General features: G+C 37.1%; 1 protein-coding gene across 2 annotated transcripts in view; it reads right to left on the bottom strand.

Annotated features, from left to right (window-relative positions):
* SCP2 (sterol carrier protein 2) overlaps positions 1-14343 on the bottom strand; it is a 112915-nt gene that overhangs the window by 49668 nt on the left and 48904 nt on the right. For both annotated transcript variants that reach the window (XM_079778303.1, XM_079778304.1), the window contains exons 10-11: positions 11745-11892; positions 7419-7526 (exon numbers count right to left, since the gene is read on the bottom strand). In XM_079778303.1, coding sequence (XP_079634429.1) covers positions 7419-7526; positions 11745-11892 — 256 coding nt within the window. The remainder of the gene's footprint in view (positions 1-7418; positions 7527-11744; positions 11893-14343) is intronic.

The raw sequence follows: 14343 nt of genomic DNA, 5'->3' as shown, positions 1-14343 counted from the left end.
AGAGCAATAAAAGCCAGGACCTGCTCCTAGCTAGCTCTACCTGACAACAACTCTCTCTTGTGCTCCATCTCTCCTGGCACTGGAGGATGTTCATTAGAGCCTAATGATAAAATTTACCTCCCCTCACATCACAGTGGTAAAAATGCAAAATTCTAAGTAATAGGAATGTGGCCTATAGGATACAATGATAGGTGACATAGATGCTTTGGTAAAAGCTATTAGGGTTACTGACTTTTGGGGTCAGTATTGGATTTAGGTCTCATCATCCATTTTCCCAAGAAGTTGTTGTTAGTTTTGTTTTAGTTTTTTTGGTAACCTCTTGTAGAGTAGAAGACGAGCCAAGCCATGGTTTGAGTATGTGAGGTCCCCTGGCTAAAATTGCATTTACTCACATTTCATTTTCATTCAAATTCTTAAAACCTAAGTTAAGATCCTTAAGAGCATTAAAATATGCAAACAAAAATCACATGATAGAATAATGTATGTACCATTAAAAGGTATGTGAATTCAGGAGGAGAAATAATCACATCCCACTGAGGGATCAAAGCATCTTAGAATTAGAAAGGATCTAAGTGTTCTTCAAATCTCAGGCGCTAACAGATGGGCAAATCCCCTTACAATATTCCCATCAAGTTGTTACTTGTACTTCCCATGCACAGCCTCTGTGAAAGACATGCTCTCAGGAAGCAACCTATTCCACTTTTGAGAAACCATGTTAGTTTTTTCCAGTATCAACCAAAAATATTCCTTCCCATTATTTCTTCCCAATGATCCTAATTCTTCCCACACTACACAAGTTTATTCCTTCTGCCCCATACAACCTTTCAGATGTTAAAGGATCATTAATTTATTCAACCATCCCCTTTACATGTATAAAATCTTGTATTGGGCATTCATTGTTCAGGGTACAGAGACAAATGAAACTTGGATCCTGCCTTCACAGGCTCTTAGTCAAATAGGAGAGATTTTTTTAAGCCATAAATAATATATGTACTACAAACATAAATGTCAAAAGAGAAATACAGAGAAAGTATAGCACGAGTTCAGAAAAGGGAAAGATTAATTCCATCTATGGAAGGGATCCAGAAGTCAGGAAAAGCTTCATAACTGTTATCTGACACCTGAGATGGACCTTGAAAATGGGCTTTTCCACTGAGGAAAGGGCATTGAAATAGAGTCCAGTGGGTAAGTGTTTGGACTCCAGAAATACACTGCCCGATTTGAATCCTAGCTTTACCACTCTAGTTTGGTGACTTTGTGCAAGTTACTCTGCCTCTATTTTCCTTTTTTATAAAATCTAAAAATAGATATGAGATTTATACATGAAAAATACTGAGAACAGTATCCAGCACTTGGCATTTTATAAGTGTTTGCTGTTGTTATTATTATTGAGAAAATAGCAAAGACAGACTCTGTAAAGGTGAGAAGGCATTAAACCTGTCTTGGTAAAAGCAAACAGTCCAGTCCAGTTTAAACATGCTTCTTCTTTGTGCTTCTCCTCCCCCAAACCCAAGTAGGTACAAATGTTAGCACTGAACTCGGCATGCGATGGGTATTTAATAAATCTTCAACTGCCATCCCCCTTTCCCTTTTCCTTTCCTTCATAGTTCTGGTTTGTACTTTGCCTGAGGCAGTCATATTCTGCCTTGCATTATGATTATTTGTGTTATTACATTATCTGCCTCTTGTATGCTTCCTGAGGTTATCTTTCTCATTGCAAAATCTAAAAGGACTTCATATTTTCAAACTGACAGTGAACAAAAGAATATTCCATTCAAATGCTTAAATCTGTCTTCTATTATGGGTATTGCTATAGCAGCTAAGAAGCTTTTTTTTTTTTTTTCATGCAGATCTGAACAAGTTAAAATCAGAAACTAATATACTAGAGCTTTAATTTGAAAGCTAATTCTTCAAAACCAAGTTCTCCCAAAGTAGCAATATATTACAGTTACTAGTAAACTGATGCCGTTTATAGAAGAGAACTTGACACTCTCACCATCCCATCTTAACTCATCATGTTTTGGAACACTCACTTGATTTTCTTAAAATCCTATTGCTGTTGGTTGTCCAAGTAACCAGGGGAAAATATTTAAACTACTCAGAGCTGTCATTCTGAAATATTTTTTTCCAGGAGTCTGAATTCTTTCTTGGGCTGTAGCTAATAACCATGTGTCAGATTCATTTGAAATATAACCAAGTCACAATATGTAGCAAGTAAACATTTACTCTTCAATAATTGCTCATCCTTATTTAGACTATCAATCATGTCATCAAGATTTATAAGTTTTTCCCCTAAAATACTACCACTAAACACTATCCCTCAAAAATGGATAATAAGAGAAAAATTTGACCAACAGTGCAGACTCAAATAAATATTGGATAGTGTTTCCAAAAGATAACTGAAAAAGGTGTGTCTCTCTTTAAGTATTTAAGAAATGGGTAAATGTTATCTTCCTGGGGTGTTTTAAGTTATCTTGTTAGTACCCTGCGGGGGCGGGAACTGGATAACCTGCCAAGATTGGCAAGTTATTTACATTTGATAAAAATAAAATCCAATGTTGACAAGATTATAGAAGAAGAAGCATTCTTAAACTCTGTTGCTGAGAATATACACTGGTTTAATCTCTTTTGAAGAAAATTTTGCAATATCCACCTATTTTTTTAAATAATTTAAAAAATATGCCCTAACCGGTTTGGCTCAGTGGAGAGAGTGTTGGCCTGCGACTGAAGGGTCCCAGGTTCAGTTCCAGTCAAGGGCATGTACCTTGGTTGCGGGCACATCCCCAGTGGGGAGTGTGCAGGAGGCAGCTGATTGATGTTTCTCTCATCATTGTTTCTAACTCTCTATCCCTCTTCCTTCCTCTCTGTAAAAAATCAATAAAATATATATATTTTTAAAAATAATAATAATTTAAAAAATATGTTTGTTTATGTCAGAGAGGAAGGGAGAGGGAGAGAGATAAAGAAACAGCAATGATGAAAGAAAATCACTAATTGGCTGCCTCCTGCACGCCACATTTTGGGGATCAAACCATGATCTCTGGGTCATAGGTTGACGCTCAACCACTGAGCCACATGGTGGGGCTCCACCTATTTTTAAATACAAACTAACCTTTGACTATTTGGAATTTACCCTATGGGTAATACTTGCAAAAGTATGCAATGACACAAGGATGCTCACTGCAGCTTTCTTTGTAATGACAAATTTCACAGAATCTATATGTCTACCTATAAGTGAATAACTAGATAAATTTCTTACAATGAGAATACTACACAGGCATTAAAGAGAATAAAGAATATTTATAAGTGATAATTAATAAGGTTTTTAAGATGTAAGTTATGAAAGTAACCTACAATGTGATAAATATACTCATATACACAAATAAATACAGAAAGATTGTATAAGCACACATATACATATGTATTTGTAATAAGCATAACAATTTTGGAAAAATACAAAAGAAATATTTAAAGAGGTTGACTTTGAGGATTAGAACTAAGGGTAAGGAGGAAGAGAAAAACTTATTAAATGTTAAAATTTGTCATTGAGCAATAATATTAAAAAACATATGATAACACTTTGGAGAATGATTTGGCAGATCCTTGTAAAGTTAAACATACATCTACCCTATGACCCAGCAATTCCACTGAGTGATTAACCCAAGAGAAATACAAAAGGTATGTCCACAAATAGACTTGTACAAAAATGTTCACAGCAACCTTATTATGATAGCCTCAAATAGGAGTGCCTGGCTGGCGTAGCTCAGTGGTTGAACATCAACCTATGAACCAGGAGGTCATGGTTCGATTCCCAGTTAGGGCACATGCCCAGGTTGTGGGCGCAGGTTGTGGGCTTGACCCCCAGTACAGGGCAGCTGATCAATGATTCTCTCTCATCATTGATGTTTCTATCTCTCCCTTCCTCTCTGAAATCAATAAAAAAATATTTTTTTAAAGTTATTTTCTATTTGGTGAAATATTGTTGTACTTTCCTTTAGATCTTTATATATAGTTTCCTTTAGTTATTTGCACATAGTAAAATAACTAATTTAAAGTCTTTTTTTAAAAAATTATTGAATTTATTAGGGTGACATTGGTTAATAAAATTATATAGGTTTCAGGTATACATCTTCTGTATTTAAAGTCTTTATCTAGTAAATCCAATGTTTGAGTTACTTCCGTTTCTATTGACTGCTTTTTTCCCCCCTGTGTATGGGCTACACTTTCTTGTTTCTTTGTATATCCTATCGTTTTTTGTTGGAAATTGTATAATTTAAATAATATAATGTGGCAATTTTAGAAGTCAGATTCTCCCCTCTTTCCAGAGTTTGTTGTTATTTTGTATCTAGTAACTTTTCCAAACTAATTCTATAAAGTCTGTATTCCTTGTCACAATTGGCCACTGGATTTTCTTCTTGGTTAGCTTAGTGGCCAGCTAATGGCTGGACAGAGACTTCTGTACATGCCTGGAACTAATAAGTATCCCAGTCTTTGCAGAGGCTCTGTGTATTGTGTCAAAGCACTCACCCAGGCAGTTTACAACTCCACTTTAGCATTTACTTCCTCCTTATGCAGAGCCCCAAGTTTAGCCAGAGGTAAGCGCTTAGGACCTTCTATTGTCCTTCTGAGCATACACAGAGTCTTGGGCATACATGCAGCCTTATATTATGTACTTGGTGTCCTAGATCAGGGATTTTCAACTGTTTTCATCTCATGGCACACATCAACTGATTACTAAAATTTTGCTGCACACCAGAAAAAATAGGTATAATTTTGATTCATTTATACTGGGTGGCTATGTTGTGTTGAGGTTGTCATTTTTTAATTTGACAATCTAAGGCAAGCATGTCAAACTCGCGGCCTGCGGGCCGCATGCAGCCCACAACAAATATTTTTGCAGCCCAGCTAATATAACAGTTGTAAGAAACGTTTTAATAAAAATTTGGTAACTTAATTTTTACAAATCCTGTTATACATAATTATTAATAACTACAACGTTCGCTAATGACTGATTACTATAATCTTGTTGCATTCATTTCCCTTACGCGCCTTGCGCACAGGTGCACCATTTCTCTCCACTAATACTACCAGCGAATATTTTAGCAGCCGATTGTCACATCATTAGTCTTGGACTGACTTGCTTGATGTGCACAACAAGAAATATTTCGCTTTCGGAGAACAAGAAAAATAGGTTTATTTGCGTTACGCTTATTAATTTGTGCAGTTATTCAGTATCTGGTAAGTTAATGTTCAAGAAAAAATATTAATCTTATTAAAATGTTCTATTATTTTATGTTAAAGATTACTCATTTATTCCAGCCCTTTGTATTCAGCATGTCTCTATCGAAATAAACCTACGTTTCTATGAAAATTGAAGCTTTTGTTTTTTTGCGGCCCACAAAAACTTAAACCTTGTTTATTTGGCCCATGTTAGCCTTTGCGTTTGACAGGCTTGATCTAAGGGAAAAGAGGTCAGTGTGCTGGACTAAATAATCAGGTATTGCATGTTATAAAAATTCTTGCAGCACACCAGTGTGCCTTGGCATACCGGTTGAAAATTGCTGTCCTAGAGTCCCAGGAATATGTCACACATTTACAAAGCCTCCTAAAACACCTCATAGCTCAGATTTTTCTTTTTACGTTTTTTTGTTGGTTTGCTTTTTCCCCCCAATTATTATTGGCACCTTGTTGCTGATTGTTCTTAACAAATGCCCTGGGAAAATACTGTTTGCACATGACAAGTTCTCAGTTAGGTTACATAAAAACAAGACTTTTGAATAGGGTTTACCAGGGAATGACAAGGCATATAATGACAATTTTCTGAGAATGGGGTTTTGAAAGATTTCTAACTCCATTCTGACTCCTCCAGTGCCAACTAACCTATTTTCACCATGACCGCAGGCTGTTGGTTTTCAAGGCTACCATGGAGCTGGGGGAAGGAGGGTACAAGTCAAAATGCCACAAAGCTTGCTGTTCTTACAGAAATTAAATTATTTCTTTTGTTGTTGTTTTGATTTTTTTCTTCAGCTATTTGTTTTTAATAAATATTCTCCTATATTGTTGTAAGCCACTGGTTAATTTCCAACATTCTGAAAAAAGTTAATTTTGACAAATTTTGCCAGTGTTCTTGGTACTTTATAAAGGACAGTATTTTCAGATGCTATTTTCCCACCCCCAATGACACCACTCTCATGCTCACTTTTAGATTTCTCTGAAAGATATTAAACTACTTAAAGCAATAAAAATAATAATATGTTGTGGAGTTTATAATATATTTAGAAGTACAATAATAGCACAAAGGATAAGATGGGAGTAAATGCAAATATTCTGCTGTAAAAATCCCTTACATTTTATGTGAAGTATTATAACATTATTTGAAGATAGACTGTGATAAATTTAAAGATCATGTTGTAAATTCTAGAGCAAACACTAAGGAATAAGAAAAAGAAATAATCCAATAAAAGAGAGAAAATGAAATACTGAAAATTACACAATTAATAGAAAGATAGCATGAAAAAGACAAAGGCACCAAAGAACAGGCAAGACAGAAAACAAAAAGCAAGGTGGCACATTATATCGCAACTACCTGTGTGTAGATATCTTACTATCTCTCTCTCTTACTCTCCATCTATCTATGTACATCTACTAAATTATAAGCTCACTAAATGTGAGTGATAAACAGCAATAAACCAAAATTAACTGCTGTAATGAATACTAGTACACTATTAATTCTAACATATGTATTTTGTAATCTTGGAATTTATAAAATTTTGCTAAATTAACTAATTCATATGTAAGACAATATGGAAAAATGTAAAACTCACCTATCTATATAAAAATAAGTCCCAGAATTTGAGTACTAAGTTATTTTAGGAATTTCTTTGTATAATTCCTTCATTTTATAATTAAGGAAACTAAGAATCAAAGTGATTGAGTAACTAGTAATTAATTAAAAGAGTCACATGACCAGTCAGCAGTACAGCCATAATAAAATTCATATTTCATAAGTTCTAATTCAGTTCTCTCAAAAGAAAAAAATTTCCTTGCAACACCAACCACATATATAACTATATATAATTAAGGTGTTCATTTCAAATGATTCATATCTAGCAGGTCTATCCAGATCTCTATTTGGAAACATCTTGTTAATTAAGTTGTACACCTATTTGAAAATACTCAAACTTTTAAAAATACAAATTGTTAAATTTAGAATATCAACTAATTCAAATTCTCATCAATTAATCAAGATCACTGAAGTATCCTGTACTTAAAGAAAAATAAAAAATACTGTGGCTAAACAATCATTTAAAGCACTGGCTACCAAGTTTAGAGAATACAATCTTTCAAATCAATGACTAATCATTCACACCTACGCCAAATGATAATAAAAAGTAGGTGAACTCTCTGTGCAGCATTACCTGTAGCTCCTAGTGGGTGTCCCTTTGAAATCAATCCACCACTAGGATTTATGACCCACTTTCCTCCATAAGTATTATCTCCTCTATCAACCAGTTTTCCACCTTGTCCTATAGAAGGGAAAATATATTCACAAATGTTAAAAATAACATTGGAACAAATGATATGTTTTTTAAACTTCCATAGAGCCAAGAATTTCTTACAGCAAACATTTCTTAACAGCTCAAACTAACATCAAATTGATATAAGCACATTTAAAATTTAGGTAATAAATATTGAGTAATAAAGGCATATATTTTCAGAACATTTCCTATATGAAAAAAGCACCTATTAATTCCTAAGAGTTCTTGGCTTCCAAAATTGCTACAAGTATAATAGAAATTCAGAGAACCAAAAGAAAAGAACTGAAATTAATACAATACTATAACTAAATTATATCCACTTTAAAAATTTATAACTTTGCCAAACTATAGCCATTTCCCTACGTTTTTAACTGTACTCTCATATACTATACAAATATTCTTAATAAACAGGAAAGAGGGAGGGAGAGGGACAGAAAAAAGAGCACTTTATGAAATAAGGGGAAATGGCTGAAAATACTGTTGAGCCATAAATGTAAACTTAAAAGAAAAAAATTACATTACATGCTTAGCAACTTCAACATGACTATAAATTCCCATGACATCCTTCCAAATGGTAAAAGGTAAATAAAAAGCATGCATTGTATCAATTATTCCTCCAGATGATATTTCTGATAATGAGAGGTGAAATCTTGAGGTAATGAGGATAATGGTGGTTGTCAAAGGCAGCTAATAGCTTTTAAGCACTCATTCTGTCAGGCCTTAATTCTAATTATTTCACATGTATTTGCATAATTTAATAATCAAATCTACAAGATACAATCCTATATAATAAAAGGCTAATATGCAAATCGACCCAACGGCTGAATGACCGGTCACTATGACGCGCACTGACCACCAGGGGGCAGCCGCTCAATGCAGAAGCTGCCCCTAGTGGTCAGTGTGCTCCCACAGGAGGAGCGCTGCTCAGCCAGAAGCCGGGATCATGGCAAGCGCAGCGGAGGTGGTGGGAGCCTCTCCTGCCTCAGAGGGCGCTAAGGATGTCCAACTGCCAGCTTGGGGTGCAGGCCGGGCTGAGGGTTCACCCCCACCCCCCCACCCTCCGTCCCCCAGTGCACGAATCTTGTGCACTGGGCCTCTAGTTAACATATAACATTATATTAGTTTCAAGTATACATCATAATGAGTCCATATTTGTCTATATTGTGAAATGACCACGATAAGTCTAGTTAACATCCATCCCCAAATGTAGTTACAAAATTTACTTTTCTTATGATGCTAATTTTGAAAATCTATATTCTTAGCAACTTTCAAATATACAATACAGTATTATTAACTACTAGAGGCCCAGTGCATGAAATTTGTGCACTCAGGGTGGGGGGGCCCCTCAGCCTGGACTGTGCCCTCTTGCAGTCCAGGAGCCCTCAGGGGATGTCCAGAAGCCGGCAGTCAATCATCCTTAGTGCTGCCATGGAGGCAGGGGAGGCTCCCGCCACTGCCGCTTCGCTTGCCAGCTGTCAGCCTAGCTTCTGGCTGAGCAACGCTCCCCCTGTGGGAGCACAGGGGGCAGCTCCTGCATTGAGCATCTGCCTCCTGGTAGTCAGTGCGCGTCAAGTGACCCGTCATTTCGCCTTTCATTCAATTTGCATATTAGCCTTTTATTATATAGGATAGTCACCATGTAATGTAGTTGTACATTACATACCCCATGACTTATTTATTTTATAACTGGAAGCTTGTACATTTTTATTTACCTTCATCCATTTTGCACAACTGCCCAACACCCCAACCCTCGCCTCTGGCAACCACCAATATGTTCTGTGTATATATGAGCTTGGATTTTTGTTTTGTTTTGTTTTGTTTTCAGGTTCCATAAACTGAGATCTCATGTAAATGAGATCATATGGTATTTGTCTTTCTCTGACTTATTTCACTTAGCATGATGCCCTCAAGGTTCATCCGGGTTGTTGCAAATGGCAAGATTTTCATTTTTTTTATAGTTAAATAATATTCCATTAGGAAATTTTCCAAAGAAAAGCTAAATAAATGGAAATGCATACCATCTAATGGACTGGAAGATTCAACATTGTTAAGCTGACAATTGGCTCTAAATGGATCTAGAGATTTAAAGAAGTCCCAATGAAAATTCCAGCAAGTTTTTTTGTTGCTGCATTTTTATAGAAATTTACAAACTAATTCTAACATGTGCTTAGAGATGCATAGGACCTAAGATAACTAAAATTATTTTTGAAAAGAACAAAGTTGGCCCTGGCCAGTGTGGCTCAGTTGGTTAGAGTATCATCCCATACACCAGTGGTCGGCAAACCGCGGCTCGCGAGCCACATGCGGCTCTTTGGCCCCTTGAGTGTGGCTCTTCCACAAAATACCACAGCCTGGGCGAGTCTATTTTGAAGAAGTGGCATTAGAAGAAGTTTAAGTTTAAAAAATTTGGCTCTCAAAAGAAATTTCAATCGTTGTACTGTTGATATTTGGCTCTGTTGACTAATGAGTTTGCCAACCACTGCCATACACCAAAAGGTGGCAGGTTCGATTTCCAGTCAGGGAACATACTCGGGTTGCAGGTTTGATCCCTGCTTGGGGCACATGCGGAAGGCGACTAATCAGTGTTTCTCTCTCGCATCAATGTCTCTCTCTCTCTCTCTCTCTCTCTCTCTCTCTCTCTCTCTCTCTCTGTGTGTGTGTGTGTGTGTGTCTATATCTCTCTCTGTCTCTTCCTCTCTCTCTAAAATCAATAAAAAGCATATCTTCAGATGAGGAAATAAAGAAAGAAAGAAGTTTTTTTAAAAAAGACTAAAGTTGGAGAACTTACCCTATTTGATTTCAAGACTTGCTATACACTATAGTACTATATAATTAATTACAGTAGCCAAAATAATTTGGTATTGGTAAAAAGATAAAAATGTAGATCCGCCCAGGCCAGTGTGGGTGAGTTGGTTGAGCATCGCCACCAGTTCAATTCCCAGTCGGGCACATGCCCAGGTTGTAGGTTCGGTCCCCAGTCGGGGTACATATGGGAGGCAACTGATTGATGTTTCTCTCTCGCATCTCTCTGTCTCTCTCCCTTCCTCTCTCTCTAAAAAATCAATAAAAACATATTTTTTTAAAAAGAATGTAGATCAATGGAACAGAAGAAAGAGTCCAAAAATGGATCCTCACATATATATGGGCAATTGACTTTGAACAAAGGTTCCAATGCAATTCAATGTGGAGAGAAAAGTCTTTTCAGCAAGTAGTGCTGGATATGTGTATAAAATAAAAAAGATTTATATTGACTTTTATTTTACACCATATACATAAATTTACTCAAAGTGGATTATATGCTTAAATATAACATCTAAATCTATAGAATTAGAAATAAAAACAGAAGAAAATCTTTATGACCTTGAGATAGGCAGAAGCTTCTTAGAGTATAAAAAAACCTAAACCATTAAAAATATTGATAATTTGCATTTCATCAAAATTTTAAAAAGCTGTTTTTCAAGCAACACTATTAATAAAACAAAAAGACAAGCCACAGCCTGGGAGAAAATGTTTACAACATACACATATCAGATCAATGACTTTATCCAGAATTTATATATACATTCTTATAACTCTTAAAGAAGGCAAACAACCCAATAATTAAAGGGCAAAAGTTCTGAACAGACACTTCACACAAAAAATACATGTATGACCAATATGCACATGAAAAAATGCTAACATCATTAGTCATCAGTGATATGAAAATAAAACATACTACATACTCTTTAGAATGGCTAAACTTTTAAAAACTGATCCCATCAAGTATTGGTAAGGATGTAAAGCAACTAAAACTCTCATACACTGCTGGTAGTAATGGAAAATGGTACAACCACCTTAAACATGAAAAGAAAAAATCCTCCAGATCCCACAAACTAGTTTTTCCATTTTTCTTTCTGCAAATCTTCAAACACAATTTGAAATATAGAAGTACAAGTGTAATTTTATATCCTTCCCCCCACTTAACAGAACATTAAAAATATCCCTGACTTACATAATACAAATTATTTGTATACCCTGTTATTTCAGTGTTGGTATTGTCCAAGACTACAGGTTCTAAAAGTCCAGTATCGAGGTAGCTTACATTCACTTTGCAGTGTGGCAGAGGCAACATGGAAGGGAAAGCAACTATGAATTCCTTTCTTTAATTGTGAAAATGAAAATTTATCAGAGAAACTAAGTTAATATGCATCTCATGAAAGATAGTACCTTCTGGACAGAGTCCCAATGCTTCATAAGTAATGAGTTCGTTAGCAGAAAAGCAATCATGAAGTTCTATTACATCAATATCACTTGGTCTCAGGCCAGATTTCTCATAGCACTTTCTGGCAGCTTCTTTACTCATATCAAAGCCAACCTAAAACCAAAATCACATATAAATAAAGAAAAGGCATAAAAACTGGGACTTTTATATAAGGACTAAAGGCCTGGTGCACAGATTCGTGCACCGGTGGGGTCCCTTGGCTTGGCCTGCGGGGATCGGGCCAAAACTAGATCTCTGACATCCCCTGAGGGGTCCCAGATTGCAAGAGGGCGATTCTTGGGTGATGCACCCCAGAATCAGGCTCCCTCCTCTTTGGTTCCAGGTGCATCACTCAAGAACCACAGCTGCCAAGTCACCACAGCTGCCAAGTCACCACAGCTCGGCAGCTCCTGCATTGAGCATCTGCCCCCTGGTGGTCAGTGCATATGATGGCTACCAGTTATGTCAGCTGTTATGGAATGGTCAGCTGGTGGAACGGTCAGCTGGTCGGCCAGTCGCTTAATCTTTTATAAATATAGATTATATGAGATTAATAGGCATAAACTTAACAGCTGATAATTAGCCACACATATTGAAATAACTATTGATTCTATTTTTTTTTAATATATTTTATTGATTTTTTACAGAGAGGAAGGGAGAGGGATAGAGAGTTAGAAACATCGATGAGAGAGAAACATTGATCAGCTGCCTCCTGCACACCCCCTACTGGGGATGTGCCTGCAACCAAGGTACATGCCCTTGACCAGAATCGAACCTGGGACCCCTCAGTCCGCAGGCCAATGCTCTATCCACTGAGCCAAACCAGTTAGGGCTGATTCTATTTTTTTATAGAGTTCAAATGAAAGTATATTCAGGAGGGAAAATATACATATTAAGTCTGGTGCTATAAAAGACAAAATTTCAGCCCTAACCAGTTTGGCTCAGTGGATAGAGCGTCGGCCTGCGGACTGAAAGGTTCCAGGTTCGATTCCAGTCAGTGGCATGTACCTTGGTTGCAGGCACATCCCCAGTAGGGGGTGTGCAGGAAGCAGCTGATCTGATCGATGTTTCTAACTTTCTATCCCTCTCCCTTCCTCTCTGTAAAAAAATCAATAAAATATATTTAAAAAAAAAAAAAGACAAAATTTCAAATCAAATAGATAAAATCAAATATATAAAAGGACTTATAATTCTATAGGACTTATCTTATGTTAAGTTGTAAAACTATTAATTCACAATGTATAGTTGTGGTAAACAGGCTGAAGAGATTTATCAACAGATCATTATGATTCAGATACACTTAAAAATAATGAGAGAATTTTTATCTATATTATAAAAGGCCAGTGGCCACAACGCCATAACGCTGGAACAACCAAATGACCAGTCACCAGGAGGTGCATGAAGCACCTCTCGGTCCCTCCCCCCGTGGCCACAGGCTCCGATCAATCGTAGCAAGGCGAGCAGCGGGGCAGGCGGGGCAGGCGGGGCAGCCAATGCGAATGTGGAGGGCGAGTGGGTGGGGCTACGAGCGCAGCGCAGCAAGCGGGCGGAACCACGCTATTTCACAAGCTGGGCCTCTAGTATGAAAATAAACAATCTTCACCCAGCTGACATGTCTCTGTGGTTGAGCGTTGACCTATGAACCAGGAATTCACAGTTTGATTCCCAGTCAGGGAAGATGCCCAGGTTGTGGGCTCAATCCCCAGTGTGAGGCATGCAGGAGGTAGCCAATTAATGATTCTCTCTAATCATTGATGTTTTTCTCTCTCTCTCTCCCTCTCCCTTCCTCTCTGAAATCAATAAAAATATATGCTTTAAAAAAAGAAAGAAAATAAATAATATTCTTTTAGGGATTCAAAAACATTTTTTCAAAACCCATGCTCTTAACACCCTTTGATCTCAGATAATAACATGCAAACTGAACTTTTCTCCATAGAATAAAACTATGGCATCGCCCTAGCCATTTTGGCTCAGTGGATAGAGCATCGGCCTGAGAACTGAAAGGTCCCGGGTTCGATTCTGGTCAAGGGCACATGCCCGGGGTTGTGGGCTCTGTCCCCAGTGGGGGACTTGCAGGAGGCAGCCAATTCATGATTCTCTCTCATCGTGGATGTTTCTATCTCTCTCTCCCTCTTCCTTCCTCTCTGAAATCAATAAAAATATATTATATATAAAAAAACTATGGCATAGTGGCAAATGTACTATAATAAGAAAACCTAAATATAAGTTTCACCTCTATCACACCCAGCACCTTAGCTTTGTGAACTTGGGCAAGTTATAGGAACATTTTCAAATTCTGAGCATTGTTGTAAAATTTTTAAATTGTAGTTTAGCATTTATGATTGTTTATATATGTATGTCTATGTGCCTTATTATATTTATATATATAAAAGGCTAATATGCAAAGTGTCCCCTTAGGAGTTCGACCGGGAGACCGGGTGTTTGATCGCTTGCTATGATGTGTGCTGACCACCAGGGGGCAGCACAGAATGAAGGAAGGCCCCAGCTGGCAGCCGGAAGGAAGGGCCTGGCTGGCAGCCTGAAGGAAGTCCCCAGCTGGCAGCC

The sequence above is a fragment of the Cnephaeus nilssonii genome, assembly GCF_951640355.1.
Source record: "Cnephaeus nilssonii genome assembly, chromosome: 7".
Lineage (NCBI taxonomy): Eukaryota > Metazoa > Chordata > Mammalia > Chiroptera > Vespertilionidae > Cnephaeus > Cnephaeus nilssonii.
Note: the sequence above shows the minus strand (reverse complement) of the source record. Positions and strands in the feature narration are given on the sequence as shown.